This window comes from Conger conger, chromosome 14 (genome assembly GCF_963514075.1).
Source record: "Conger conger chromosome 14, fConCon1.1, whole genome shotgun sequence".
In the NCBI taxonomy this organism is placed as follows: Eukaryota; Metazoa; Chordata; class Actinopteri; order Anguilliformes; family Congridae; genus Conger; species Conger conger.
This window is the reverse complement of record NC_083773.1, coordinates 16,596,398-16,611,811: the sequence shown is the minus strand read 5'-3', so window position 1 is coordinate 16,611,811 and position 15,414 is coordinate 16,596,398. Positions and strand designations below refer to the sequence as shown.

Below are 15,414 nucleotides of genomic sequence, written 5' to 3'. Positions count from 1 at the left end.
AGAGAAGCACTGAATACATACAAGGAGAATGACTTCTGAATGTAAACCTTCAAACCCATTGGTCTGAATGAAAAAAAAACCTAAAATATTGGATATTTCTTGTAAATAATAAACTGAGAAAATGATCTCAGTTTCCCAATAAATAAATAATTAGCTTGCTGTGACTTCCCTCTAATTACACGTCTTCACATATTTGCATAAATATTAGTCATATTCAGATTTTGTCAAACTATCCGTGGCTTCCGATATATCAGATATTCAATCGTTTGTCATCTCTGCAAATGTTATGAGAGCACTCATTTGGGATAGATCACTCAGGAGAGACACGAGACCTGCATACGCAAAGCTGTTTGTGCATCACTTATGCAGAGTGCTCATGGGTAGGGGAGTAATGACTAGACTGCAGAGGGACACACAGATTCAGCTCAAACGGTTGCATCTACACACACTCTGATCTTACCGATATTCTGGAAAGGGTTTTGCCATCTAACCTTTGGTTAGAATCACTCTGCGGCGGGTACAGCTCATTGCAAGGGGATCTTTTGTCTTCCATGTCAACAGGACATTGCGCCTGCATAGTTTATATTTTACACTGAGTATGCTTTCTGATGAGGTGCCCTTTGTTTTTCTGTTCAGCTTGGCATTTGACTCCAACAGAGCAAGTAATACCTAGTACCACACGTAGGTTGCATACTAATGTAGATAATCTCACTATGACAAACAATTTGTAATGTCACTTATTACTTATTTATATGATTGTTGGTACATAATAACACTGAAATGTTACAAAAAATGTTTCTTGCATTGGCAGAGTACCTTTTTGCTTTTAACATAATTATCTTAATTCACATACTGTTCACTCTACAAAAAAGCATCAAGCACGCTGAATGAAAAAATGAATCAAAATGGACAATGTTCTTTGATAAATGAGTAGTATTTTCCTTTTGAGAGTCTGCTGACAGTTTTTCACAAATTGTCAGAGGAGAAATGATCATTCCCAGTGGCAGTAATGGGGTTACACTGATAGACCCATCCTGCTGTCTGAGGATGAGAACACACTTCTCTCTTCTGTTAACAAGGAAGGAAAATGAGATGTGAAATGAAGTGAAGCCTGACAAACGGAAGTGAGTCATTTCTAGTGCAGAGAAAAGCAAAGTGTGCCACTGCTGGTGTAAAATACATGACTGTCATACATGTACAAAGACCATGGCCATTCCTGCGCAAACACAGACATGGTCTCTTTGGTGGAACCACTCAGTGCAGTTCTTAAATTCATTTAGCATTATCTCTGAATTGGAAAGGCATTGGTCAGAAGCTCCAAATCTTACATGGATGAAATTATGATCCAAAAAACAATTATCATCCAGTAAAGTATTTTAACCGACAATGTTTAAATAACAAAACAAACATACCGATGATGATGTCAGAACATGAAATAAATAGCACAGCGGGGACCTCCAGAAACCCTTCACCATTTCTGAGCACGTGAGCATGCAACATATGCCTCATAGTGTAATTGTTGCAAGGATGTGGAATTTTCTGGAGTTAATTTTATTGGAACTGTTATGATCAGTCATGATTAGACATGATCATAATGAGACTTAGCAAAGGCTGTTCATTTTGGATTTAAAATGGAACAACTTCCACAGGTATTAAAATCACCAACGTGAAATTAGTTGGAAGGGAGATACCATTAGTAAAATACATTAAAAACTTCTCTCTTGCACTCTCTCACTATCTACATTTCCCTCTTTCGCCTACTCCGTTTCATTGAAATACAAGAAAGTGAAGCTAGCTTTTCAAACCAATTTCCCAATCAGGAACGGCCAACTGTACCTGAAGGTCCAGCTCGTTACAAAACCTCTTCTGTCAATTTAGAAGAATGCAGACAGGTGTGCCCTCTCCTCCACAGTGTGTGCAGCTAGACGCCATTTATTTTCATCTATAATGAGCCGGGTAGTCATTGTGCTGGTGTGGAGTACACTTAGTGTGCAGTCTGGACCCACTTGGTTGACTAAAGGAGGATTATACAGGACGGGTCAAAAGCACATCTACACCCTGGATGGCAGTGCCTTGTATTAGCAGGATGAGGATTTTGTGTATATTATGATAAGATTGGGCAGGTCCTTGCTAAACTGCTTTAAAAATGAATTATTCGGCCTCTTCTTAGGGGGCTCTAATATATCATTGCATAATAAAACAGGGTTCCAAAATGTAGTCATTAATGTTTGTTTGTTTTCGTGAAGACTATCGCAACAGTTATCACTCTAAATAAGATTTATGGCTGAGGTCTGTATCATGTTTCAAATAGAAATGAGATTCAAAATTTGAGTGACACTCAATTATAAAAACACTGAAAATCAATTCAAAACACAAGTTATATTTTCTCATTTTATGACAAAGATGTAAACAATAATTCAGTTCACTGAGCATAGTTTTTGGAAAAGAGATACATAAATATATGTGTTACTTTGTCAGCAACATTTGCCCAATTGTAAATCTCAGTTACTGAAAACTATTTAGCTGCACTTCCTCGCCCACATACCTGCCTAACTGAGTTACTACTGAATGGAGAAATAAACTATGACTAATGACTTGTACATCAGCCCCATCAAAAATTAATTCACTTTGCCCCACATCATTGGTGGACATTTCCCAGGTATTAAATGCTTTATGGAGCACAGTGCTTTAATATTTGTGATAATATTTGTAGCTTTTGTTATAAATGTATTTCTACCATATACATACTACTATTGAAAAAAAATGCTTGATAGCCCAATACAGTAGGTCGCAGGCTGTTGCATTTAATCCCACTTTCCCTGTACTTTAACTACCTATTCCCAAGTGAGCCTTCCCAAAAAACAACATTCAATCTTTGCTCATTTGCACTGAAATTCTGAAGCAGTCAGTTAATCACCCCCCCAAGGTGAAGCCTTTGTAATATGTTGTTACCATTAGAAATTAGTCATGAAATGGCTCTGAACTAATGTACTTTTATTTACTCAAATTATGTTTCAATGTAATAAAACAGTGGGCAATTAATCTAAAAACCTCCTGTCCCATGAGTACTGCAGAAGCTTATATTAAGCCCAATATGTAGCATACAGCAGGAACTAGATGCTAACTTGCTCATTCGCAGACATAACATTTGGCTTCTGCCAATCCTCAAGGGAACGCCTGTCCTTGCCCATTTGTCATTGATGTGCATGTATGCCTCCCATGGGTGTACGAGTTAGCGTGTGTGTGCATGTCTGCCTGAGTGGATTTCTGTACACATGCAAGTTAGCATGTGCATGTGTGCATGTGTGTGTGTCTGTGTGAGTAGATGTGTGTACATGTGAGTTAGCGTGTGTGTGCATGTCTGCATGAGTTGATTTGTGAACACATGTGAGGGTGTGCATGCCTGTATGCACATGCCTGAAGGAAACGTCTTCATCCAGCACCTTCATGTTACACTTGCATCTTCATCTTAATGGTGCAGCTCTTTTCGTCTCCTGTAATCATGCTTCACTTTGAGTTGATGCCATAACTTTACGGATGTGAGCTCGTCAGTGTGAACTAGAATTGATGATGATGGCTTATGGAAAACTCATACTTTATGAGAATTGTACTTTATTTGTGTTCTGCAGTTGTTCCAACAACTTTCAGTATGCACAGTATGCACAGTATGTCTCTTTGGATAAAAGCTTCTGACAAATAAAGTGTGTGTGTGTGTGTGTGTGTGTGTGCATATGTGCAGCAGTCTGTGTGTATACAGCATGTGGGTAGATATGCCTGAGAAAGAAACACAGCATCTGCCTGGTTCCCAGGTCCAATGCCGACACCATTAATGCATCCCAAATGAAGCCTTTAACTACAATGCTGTGCAAATGGCCTTGGTCACATCTCAGTAAATGTGCAAGCAAACCAAAGAAAAAAAGGTTTTGTACATTACAGCAAGGTCTTTGAAGAATGCCCCCACATTTACTATATCCTGTGCTCACATTTTAAGAAGTCTTTCAACTAAAGAGAAAAATGAGAAATAGATTTATTCATCACTGTTGTTCACCAGCTGCCTGCAAAGTAATTTAGCAGTCAGATCTAAGTGGTTTCCTGCTATTTCTCCTATGATTCTGATCATCAGATAACCACACTATCCCCAAGATCCTAGAACCCTGTTCAAACCACAGGCCTCAACGGCTGAACTGGCTTTCATTTCCACCCTCGCTTTACCTGGCCAATCATTAGCATCAATCATTATGTTAAGTACCAAGGAGGAAAGAAAACCAGGTCCAGAATTAACTATACCTGTCCTAGAGCAATGCAAATGCAAATGCAGTCATGTACCACACTGCATGAGCATACATATAGTACACACACACACCCTCTCCCCATATGGAGCTCAGTCCTTAGCTGTGCTCAGTCATGAGCATCAAGCTGCACGCTGCTCATTTTGGTTGCCTGCTGCTAGAGTGAAATAATTTCTACAAGTGACATAAAGCTTAGAGACATCTTCCACTGCATGCAAACCGACCTGCTAAATGTTATCATGGAGGTTCGGTCCTTTTAAAATTGGAAATGAGAGAAATTGAATGATTTTGTCATTACATGTCTGCTTTGAATCAATGTGTTAAATTGAATTAATGGCAAAAGAAATGCTGGTAATCATGCAACGATGTGAGACAACCTCATAAGAAAAAGCCTGTTTAAAGCAGAGTCAGTCACGTCTTCTTCAGCAGAGGACCGGAAGGGAAGGGAAGTGACACACAATGCTTTGAGGCTTTACACAGCTCCAATGTGGCATCTGTTCTGTGGCGGTATCACCAGAACAGGCTATTGAACAATAGTAGTGCTGGAGCAGAACACTGCATACCTACCGATGCCTCCACTAGCCTTCCCTCTATCCTTTCTCTCGCTGAAATCACTATGGAAACGGTGAAGATAATTATATAAATAAAGTAAACTGGCGCTGTCCGTGCAGCATCTGTGATCTCCCAGCAGGGGAAATTTGCCCGCTATTTGAATCGATCGTCGTGGAGGGGAAAGAGAAGCTGAGAAATATGAGCTTTCATCGCTGAGCTTGGAGCACGCTATCTGGAAGAAGAGCTGGAGTTAGGACAAACTGTATTCACCAGTGTAATTGCTACCCTCAGGGATTGCAGGGATCTGGGGGAGAAAAATGGTTCTGAGAGATGACAGATCTCAGCTCAGCCATTTCTGCACGCACCTAGCAGAATGACTGCACTATGAGAGAGAAAGAGGTTAGCATGGAATACAGGCATGTTAGCCAGGGCCAGCTGCAATGTTACCTTCAAACATCATTAACCTGTGACTTGCGATTTTAGCTTTACTTCCCTGACCCCTGATCCCCACAATGATCAGTGAACAGGGCTGATCATGTGACGTGGAGCGCTCATTAGTATTCAGCTCATGTATTCTCTCAGCGGCAAACAGCTTCTGAGACTGCATCAGGTACAGGAACAAGTGCCACAGATAATTGGACCCAGAAACTGCCGGCGTGCTTCTCCTTCACTTACCTGTCCTTAAAGGACTGTGCCCATGCTGAACAAAGACTGGGCCGTGGAAGTGCTACGCTCCGGAATATTAACATACTGATGTTAACACTCCCAGTTTTATTACACCTAGTGAGTTATCTTGTTACCTGGCTGTCAACCTAAGGATAAAACATGACATGAATGTTAGTTCCAGAATCTTTTTTTATCACTTTATTACTGCAGTTAGTTTGTACAATTTCCTATACAGTTGCACATTGGAAATATTGATTAATAACTTGCTTTATTCCTTCTATATGATAGCTGCCTAGAGTAGCTACTATGTCCGAATAGGCAAAATCTCAGGCAGTGACTGCGTGAGCAAATCACAGCCACCAGCCAAATATAATTAAAGGCAATTTAATATAATTACAATAATATAATATAATAACAAAATATTTGGTATTGTATGGAATCAATGTTACCCCTCTATAATTATTACTGCTCCTAAACTTTCCCCTAAGAACACAGTCACATTTATTTTTGAAGTTATACAAGAAAACAACAATTTCTGTCATCAGGTAAATAATGAGTTTTTTTAATGATCTCCATTTGTCTTTTGATTCATTCTTTTTATTAAGAAATAATGGCAGCTGCTCATAGGGATCCTGACTTAATCTAAAATGTGTGATTATTATAAAAAGAAGGAGTATTTATCTGCTCCCTCCTTTCTTGTTCACAGACTCATTGCACATTTCCAAGGATCAGTCCATTTCCAGAAAACAAAAACCCATTACAGAAGCTCTGCAGTCAATATTCACCATAATAAACTCTCCCACTTTCTCAGATAGTGGCTCAATCTTAGATGATGCATAATGGCTCAAGGCAATGATGCACTCCATTCACTCTAACTGTACTCCTCTTTACCTTCATCCCTGATTGGCTCAGAAAACTGTCCAGACTATTCAAGAGTTTAGAATTAGAATTCTGTCTGCCAATAGTATTATTTTCAGATATCAAGCTTTAGAGTTTCATGTGCCATTTCATAACATTTTGGTAATGCATCTACATCAGTTTTAACATCTGAAAAAAGTCATTGATTGTGTTGAATCGGTAGAGCAAAATTATATCTCTGTGTGATTCACTTTTTTTTAAATTAAAAATGTAGGCATTTCAGATAGAAGTCTAAGATCTGGTCTTGCCATTTTAGTACTGAATGGTTGTGTGTGTACAGCAAGTGACCTCAGAACAGCACCAATCAATAAAAGTAATCTAATCAGGCTTTCAAAGTCAGTATCACTGAACCAAGGAAGAATGGGCTTCAGAATTTTCTGAAAAACTGTATATTTTCTGTCTGACATAACAAACTTTGACCATATAACTCCGATCAATTACAAAACTGGATAGTTTATTCCATCAGTAGACCAGTTTGTTGCCCCAAACCAATATCACTGTTAACAGTGCTTTACCTGAAACCTGTTCGTATTACTGGAGGAATGTTTACTCACATAATTATGAATTATAACCATAAGTATAATTATAAGCTTATACTTTACAGCGCCCATTCTGAAAATGAGACGTATGAAAATTCACCCACGTATTCCCTGGAAACACATTTCCAGTCCTGGATTGATTACTAAAGTGGATCCAGATGCTTTGTGAAACTCAGGGGTAATAAAGGCAATATTTAATAAGATACACCTTTATGTATCTCACAGGCAATAGCCACACAGAGGCAGCCTTCTTACAAGGATGCTCAGTGCATGTCAACCTCAGGTGAAGCACACATTTAAAAATCCACATTTCTTTCTGTTTACTCAAGGACATCTGAGACCAGATTTTAATTATAATGATACCAATAGAAGCATTGACATTCAACATGAAAACTAGTGATGTATTCGCAACCTTTTTCAAATTAGTTCTGATTGGTGGCTGAAAATATGTGCACTTCCTGGTTAGAAGCCATAGACTTGATAACAGAACAGAGGCTTGATCTACTTCCACATGAACGTCACACACTGTCTGCTTCAGTGTTCAACTACTCAGAGTGGAGTAGCTGCCACAGTGCTGTGGCAATGCACAGCCTCACCCTCCAATGCGCCACCCCGTGAACAAGGACTGCTTTCATTATTGTGACCTTATCCGTGAGAGGCAACGCAATTTCCAATGTAAATAATTTAAACGAGTGCCTCCTCCAAAAGTTGTGTACTCATATAGGTATGTGTCTTTGTGTGCGCGAGTGTGCGCGTGTGCGCGTGTGCCTGTGAGCAAGAGCAACAAGAGGGGGACAGAGAACGAGACGAAGAACTGACTGGGAGACAGTCAAACGTTAATGGACTGGTGGAGAAAACAAATAGTCCAGTAGTTATTACTCATGGAGAGATTTTTGTGTTCTTCCTGACAAACCTAACTGGAATTCATGCCTCAGGATAAATTTCACTCTATTAATTGTAGTACTTCCAGTGACACCACTTGCCTCAATAAAATCTCAGCAAAGCATATTAAATTTATCACTATGACTTTCATGCTCCACCACAGGTATATTTGTATATAAATTATCATAAACACTGTTAGGACCTCATAAGTGTGAATGTGCATGATGAAGTTGTACAGTATAGCCGACAGTGAGTTGCTTGAGCTAACCTCACAACTGCACAACAGCCATATGGATAATCATAACAGCAAAGACCCACTTCCAGTGAGAATGAAGAGATAAACAGCATATTTTGCAGTAATTGCTGAAATTATCTCTTTTGTGGGATGTGTTCATGGACTTTTTGAACAGTTGATTTTTTGTATATTTCATTGTCGTCCGCGTCACGACTGACCCATTTTTCCCGCTCTTCAGAAGCGGCCCTGCTGTTCACACTCCTGAAGCTTATGAAACATACAAATGTATGTGTGAGTCAGCTGTGTAAAAAAACGGCACGATTACAGTCTCTCCCCCTGAGAGGCATCAGACTGCATTTCATCTCTAAAACCGCATGAACTAAGATTATGGTGTGAACAAACTGACAGCAGACCTGCATCAAAAACAAACTGACACTCCAAATACTATACAGGTGATGGCAAAATGAGAACCCCCTCAAGGTTTCTAGAGTTTTTCAGTGAGATGTGCCTGCATTTGAAATTGCAAGTCTGTGTTATTAATTGTTATTAACTGTCTGATGCCTTTTGTTCTCCTAATATATTAATATAAATGAATTGGCCTAATTTGACTAACTGCCAAGAATAGCCTTGTTGACTGAGTTAATAAGGAAATGCATGTAGCCAACTGTGCATAGAAATCTATAGTAAAATTAATTAAGGTTTCACTGCTGCCTGTTAAGAGAGCGTTAAGAGAGCAGTGGCACTACCGAAGCCTCTTAAGCCTAACAGGGTAGGCCGACAATTTATGGCAGAAAGGACAGCCCCACGCAATGAAATTTAAAACAGGGGCCTAAAACTTGTAGTTGTCGTAGCCAACTCATATATGGTTAATCTGGTTGGGGATATCATTCCTAGGGCGGCCTGTAGCGTTGTGGTTAAGGTAAATGACTGGCACACGCAAGGTCGGTGGTTCTAATCCCGGTGTAGCTACAATGAGATCCGCACAGCCGTTGAGGCCCTTGAGCAAGGCCCTTAACCCTGCATTGCTCCAGGGGAGGATTGTCTCCTGCTTAGTCAAATCAACTGTATGTCGCTCTGGATAAGAGTGTCTGCCAAATGCCACTAATGTAATGTAATGTACCCATTCCTGTGCTCAAAAGCAATGCGATTTCACTGTGGCTCATAATATTGGGAGCCAGAGGCAATGGTGTGGGTTTAAATCGTGTAGGGTATACCTGAAGCTACCCTACTGTAGTCTCTGGGATAATGAAAAGGCTCCCTGGCTGGTCTTTTCAACAGGAGTTTTGAACAAACCACTCATTAGGCAAGAGTGGTGTACACTAGTATATAGTAGCCTATGCTCAGTTCATAAAACGGAATGTTCTATTTCGTTTGCCGATTATAGTTGATTTAATTAAGGACGGGAATCGATTTTCACACCGGGTTATAAATAAATGTTGCATTTATTAAATTAAATTAGTGTCATCCTGTTTAAACTGTGTCTACCCCTTCGACAGGAACTTTTGTTCGCCGTGCACCTGCTTTAGAACAGGTTCGTTCAACAGTAATGTTTGCTATGTTCAAACCATGGTTAAAAAACTGGTTTGGGAACCATTCAATAAGCATACACTACCATTATTTATGCGGAGGCTTGTCTAATTTACCGCACGGTGGCAGCAAAACACAGGCATAGCTGCGTAACTGATCGGGTAAATATTCTTTTCTGAAACTCAAAAAGTATGAATGAATAGATTCTCGCCATAAACTTGCAGTTAAAATCATAGTAGTTTACTGTTTTGTACTTCTATCCCAACAATTAAGTTTCTTGTCTCTTCACGAGAGGTTGGCCGTGCTTATGCCTACCTAGCGTAGTGATGTCGTGTCTATGCTTTCTGTATCTATTTATTTGTAGAATTTAGATTTTATCTGGTCATGGAGCCGTTTTCCATCCGACAGTTCATCCCTCGCTGCAGTTGTCTCTTCAGTATTCATAACAGTGGGACAGGGTGTCTGCCTAGAGAATTTCGGCATGCTGTGTTTTTTAGTGCCGGCCAAAGCTCGGGCCAAACCATCTCAAATTCCTCCACACCTGCCAAAGCCGTCCCCACTATCGCGGCTTCCAATGGCTGAGTGGCAGAGGGCTCTGGCCACGGGGCCTCCAATGTGCACATTTTCTCATTAGGGGCACACAAACAAGGGCACTTTTCAAGTCTGCTCTCTTTAAACTCTCACCAAAAGCACGGGTCTAATCCCATGATGAGGTCATACATCGCTTGTCGGTTGCGTGGTTTTTTTTTTGTTTTTTTTCAGGTGGTAGGCTATTTGTCTGTTCACATGAAGGTAGGCTACTGTGGGCTACAGCGGGCATCAGGGGTCAGCTCCATGTTACAAATGCTGGGAAACGCGCTGATAATTATGACAAAGGTAACAATGTGTTCGGCTTGTCTGGGCTTTCGCATTGTGTTCTGCCTTCTCACGTAAGGAAATTAAGAAAAAATAATGTATGCACAATTAAGCACGAGCCTATTTTCATTTTCATTATGCATGGTTGCATAATCGTATAAAATCGGCTTCGATTACTATCGCCTCTTTTCCATTGTATACATTTGTATGCATAGGCCTATTCATTTTCAGATCTTCCGAATAATTTACGCTTATCATAACTTTAACTTCAATTGCCACGTTATAACAGCATCCACCGTTGACTTCATAATTCTAACGAAATTTTAAAGAAACGTTCTTAAATCATGTGTCCAGAACGTTGCAGGAATATTATTTTGGGAACGTTATGTGAGCAACGTTCTAAAACAAGATGAAGTAAAATATTCTTACATCACATGTTTCTAGAACTTTGCATGACGTTACTTAATGATTTACGAACGTTCCCTGTTAGCTTGTTGAGGAGCCAGCCCATTACAATTAGAGCTGTGATCCCTGTGAGGTATTACCTAACCGTGACTGTTGGTGGCGTGCCACTATCATTATTTATCGGAACAACTCCGTAATAGTAGTTACCGGAATGCTCCCGTGGATAGATCCATCGTAATTAAGCGGACCTGACTGCTAAGTGGTGACGTCATATACTGGGTACTGACGCATGTTTTTTCATACACGAAGTCATTCCGTTGTGATCTGAGAAAGAGGGGAATTGCAACGATGTATTTTTCCGTTTGTCAATATGACAAACAAAATAAGATTGCTCAAACTATTTAATAGACAATTCGGATATACTATGATTATTATTATTATTAGTATTGTTGCATTTAAAGAGATAATTGTCTGGGATTTTTTTTTTTTTTCAAACAATCTTGGCCACTCTTTCACAATAAAGCAATCATTTAAGATTTAAAATAGTGTGCAAACTTTGTATCTCCGGGCTGCAGGGCTAAACCTCAGGCGAGTAGCTGTAACATGTCATATGATCCAGTCTCAAAGTTTAACAGGATACTGTCTCAAAGTGACATTTGTGCTCTCGTTCACCAGGGCCAAACTCTTCAGGGGGAAGAAGGTTCAAGGCGATTTTGACATCAAAGTGGAACAGGTAAACCATTTCAGCCTCTTTCCAAAAATCATACGTACACAATACGTGTACAGTCCTATGCTTAAACCAATTTTTTGGCCAAATTAACAATGGGCAGCCTAGTTTTAAATGTCTAATTTAATGTTAACTACAGGCTGTTTCAAGGCAAATTGAAACAGAATTAAGCACAATTTGTCCTGTTGTATAACCACACTTTAAGAGGATTAGTTGCATCTCTATGTTTATATTTGTAACTTCATTGTAAAATCTGGTATGTGTGCTCTTCCAAACTGAGTGCATTGATGCAGGTCTGGTTTTAAGCCATGTGAGAATTGTTTTTCTGTTTACAATGTGTTTAGCCAAGGGTAAACTGAATATTATCAGACAGTAAAGACAACTGCCTTTGATCTTGGTCTGGGTCCCCTCTGTGCTCAGCACACAAGCCTGTTAGCCATTTCACCATTTCCTACCTCTTTTGTGCTGTTTTCCACTGTGGCTGCAACGAGCATATAGCCAGAGTCAATTCTTTTCAGTGAAAGGCAATTACCTTTCCCAACATGCACTTTGGGGGCAGGAGAAAGTATGAGCACCAGAGTGAAAGCTCTGTGCTTTTTTATTCTTCCTAATGAGTGAATATCACCAATGCATTCTGAGACTGCCATTGATCTTCACTATGTTCCGGTACTATTTTGACCAATCAAATGGAACTTTTCGGAGATTCTGTCAGAATTAAAAAGAAAAAAACATTTAAGTCACTAACTGGTAAGCGAGGGAGCGCTCTGACGGCTCCTCCATTTTGTGCGTATTTCTGTGCAGAGTGGAGAATGCCTCAGATTCTCTGCACTGCAGAGCTCCTCAAAGTGGAAACAGATTTTTATCAGTCTAATGTGCTTACATAGCGTCATGTGTTTGAGCGACCTGCCGAGCAGCCTCAGGGGGACCCTGCTTTATTTCTGAGACATTCGCCGCCCCCCTGCCCCGATCTGCTCCCTTACCCCCGAAACTGCGTTTCTGTCTTTCATTACGGCTCACCCACCGTCAGCCGAGCCTCACAGCCTCCAGGAAAAGCATTTCACTCCTGTTATGCTCGTTTTCTGCAATAAACATAAAGAAGAAACATGGAAGGTACATTGGAGGCCACAACACCCTTCATAAAGGGGTAATGTTCTAGTTTTGGGGCATCTGTGTTGCACAGCAACAATGTACTTTGGAGTCATTTGCCAGGTTTGTGGGACTGAACTCATGATGCGAGTGCAGTTTTAGAAATACCGCGTTCGACTGTAAACAAGAAAGGCCCCCCAGATGGTTCTTATTTCAGGATCAGGCGCTCCACAGTGATCCAGCACATGCTGCTTTCCGCCACAACTGTAATTATTTGAATCCCACACGATGATGTCAGATGGAATTTACGTTTTCAAAGTTGCACCAAGTTGCACTTCTGATTTTACTACCGCCTAACCCCCTCCTTCCAATCAGCTACTGTGGAACTGTGGTAGGAACTAAAAAAAAAAAAAAAGAAGCTGATTCAAATAGGAATCATAAAACTGGCCTTTAGGAGTGGTCACAGGCACAGCATAGCTGAGTCATACCTACTGTATTTTGTTAAAAGGGTTAGGCCAGTTCATCTATACTGATTATTGAAAATGACTAATTGTACTACAGGCACACGTTTTTCAACGTTTACAGTAAAACAGATACACTAAAAGAAAAGTGTGATTAATTTGTTCACAGGCTTGCATATTTTTTATTATTTGCAGTAGGACCAATGAAAATGAAATCATATGACAATTTTCTGTAAAAGACAGGGGCTGACAAAACATTATTAGTTATATACAGCGTGTATATTGCATATAACATTGGTTGACAACAATTATCATTTGTATAGTGGCAGGCCACCATGACATCCCAACAATTCTTTCTGTTCTAGGCTGAATTTTCAGAGATTAACCTTATGGCCCATGCCAATGGGACCTGCAATGTGGACATGCAGGTCATCAGGAATGGAACCAAAGTTGTTAGGTAAGTGAGACATAGGGAAACCTGTTTTTGAGGCATCAAGTCATTTCTGAATACAAGACATTTAAATCCATGACGACAACATCATTTTGTCCAGTCATCTACTGTGGCCAGCCCTTAGTCCTGAGCAATGATGGACTCTGCATTTCAAATATCTTTTATCTTATTTGATACTGGAAACCAGTCTCAATATTAAAAGTACTACAATAAAACCATGTAATATCACAGCATCATTTTTTAGCATGAGAAGCATTACAATATTCGGCAGAATCTTCTGCTTTTCTATATCTTTTTGAAAAATGTCCCCAGCAGAAGGAGACCAATATTGATATTAGACATATTTGATTATGTATCTTGGTCTGGTGTATCTCCAGATAGATATGAAATGTACACAAGGCAATGTGTTATTCATTTAAGACTTGGGATAGATTCCAGGTCCTATTTCATAAGTAACCTCAGGCTGTAATGATAGAGCATTGAGTGGCTTCTTTTTTTATTTTTAACTCAGAGGCCATGACTTTGACAAGCCACCCGCCTACTCCTTGTGATTCAGATGCAGAGGACTCTGACTTGATATTTACTGTAAAGTAAACACTGGACCACTCCATGTACTTACTGGTCAGTTTCCAAAAGCAAAGCAAATTCTAGCAAATTCCATAACAAAATACAGTGGGCTCCAGAAGTATTGGCACAACAATATTGATAAATATGCCCAAAATTAACATCTGTGTCTTCAGTTCTTTGCCTTTTCCCATGCTGATGGTTGACAAAAGGATTTTGCATTCTTGTTACCTCATTTCTTATACTCCAGTGAAACAGGAACTGATTGAATGATACAATATAGTTCCTTTAGACTGAAATTAACTAAATGAAAGTAAAATTGTCTTGCCAATTTCACTTTGTTTGATTTTATCTATAATACTTGTTATGGGTGCTAATCATGCACAATTATTCTTCAGGAGGCATAACTTATGCCATATGGGTTTTGCACCATGTTTCATTTCCACTGGGTGAAAAAGGAAATGTCTGAAGGTGATAAAGTTGTGTAACACTGCCTAGCTTTACCTCTCACTGACATTTTTACATCTATGATGGTTCATAAGCTCACAGCAAGAAGATGAGTTATGTTTCTGAATGCATTGTACATGAGAGTAAGAGCAGAGGTTATAGCTCCAGATATATGTCTAAAGGCTAATTATCAATACTAGAACACAGATGGAGTGCCAAATGACCTAAGGTGTTACTGTTGCAATTATTTTGAGGACATGTAGTAGCTAATATGTCATTGTGTAAGCTATTTCCACAACCACTATTTCCCACTATTTACAATACACACTCACACTATTTCACACACACACACACACACACGCACGCACGCACGCACGCACACACACACATACACGCATGTGCATATGCAAACAGATATAAAGACACACAATATCATATGGTATCTGGTGGCTCACTAGAACGTATTTATATTGTCCTCTTCAAGTACAAACTGAAGACGCACCTCTTCAAGCAGTTCCTCTCCCTGTTAATGTAATGTAATATATTGAACAGTATATGAAGTCAGTGCTCACCAGAGCATGCCAGTGTGTATGCAGACACACCAAAGAAGAAACAACACGACCATCTCACATCAGTATCACTCAACCAGTGGTCTGAGAGACATTTTCTGTCTGCCATCTTCTCCAAGCTGAAGAATTTCATATCCGCTATACTATGTGCCATTTGTAAGCTAGCATGTCAAAGCTGTATCTCTTTGTTGGTTCCAGCAATTATCTGATGTTAACCTGTTTAATAATAATAGCTTTTGTC

General features: G+C 39.7%; 1 protein-coding gene across 1 annotated transcript in view; it reads left to right on the top strand.

Moving 5' to 3' along the window:
- Positions 1-15,414, top strand: part of syn2b (synapsin IIb) — a 64,868-nt gene that overhangs the window by 16,514 nt on the left and 32,940 nt on the right. The window contains exons 2-3 of the mRNA XM_061220386.1: positions 11,544-11,601; positions 13,508-13,599. Coding sequence (XP_061076370.1) covers positions 11,544-11,601; positions 13,508-13,599 — 150 coding nt within the window. The remainder of the gene's footprint in view (positions 1-11,543; positions 11,602-13,507; positions 13,600-15,414) is intronic.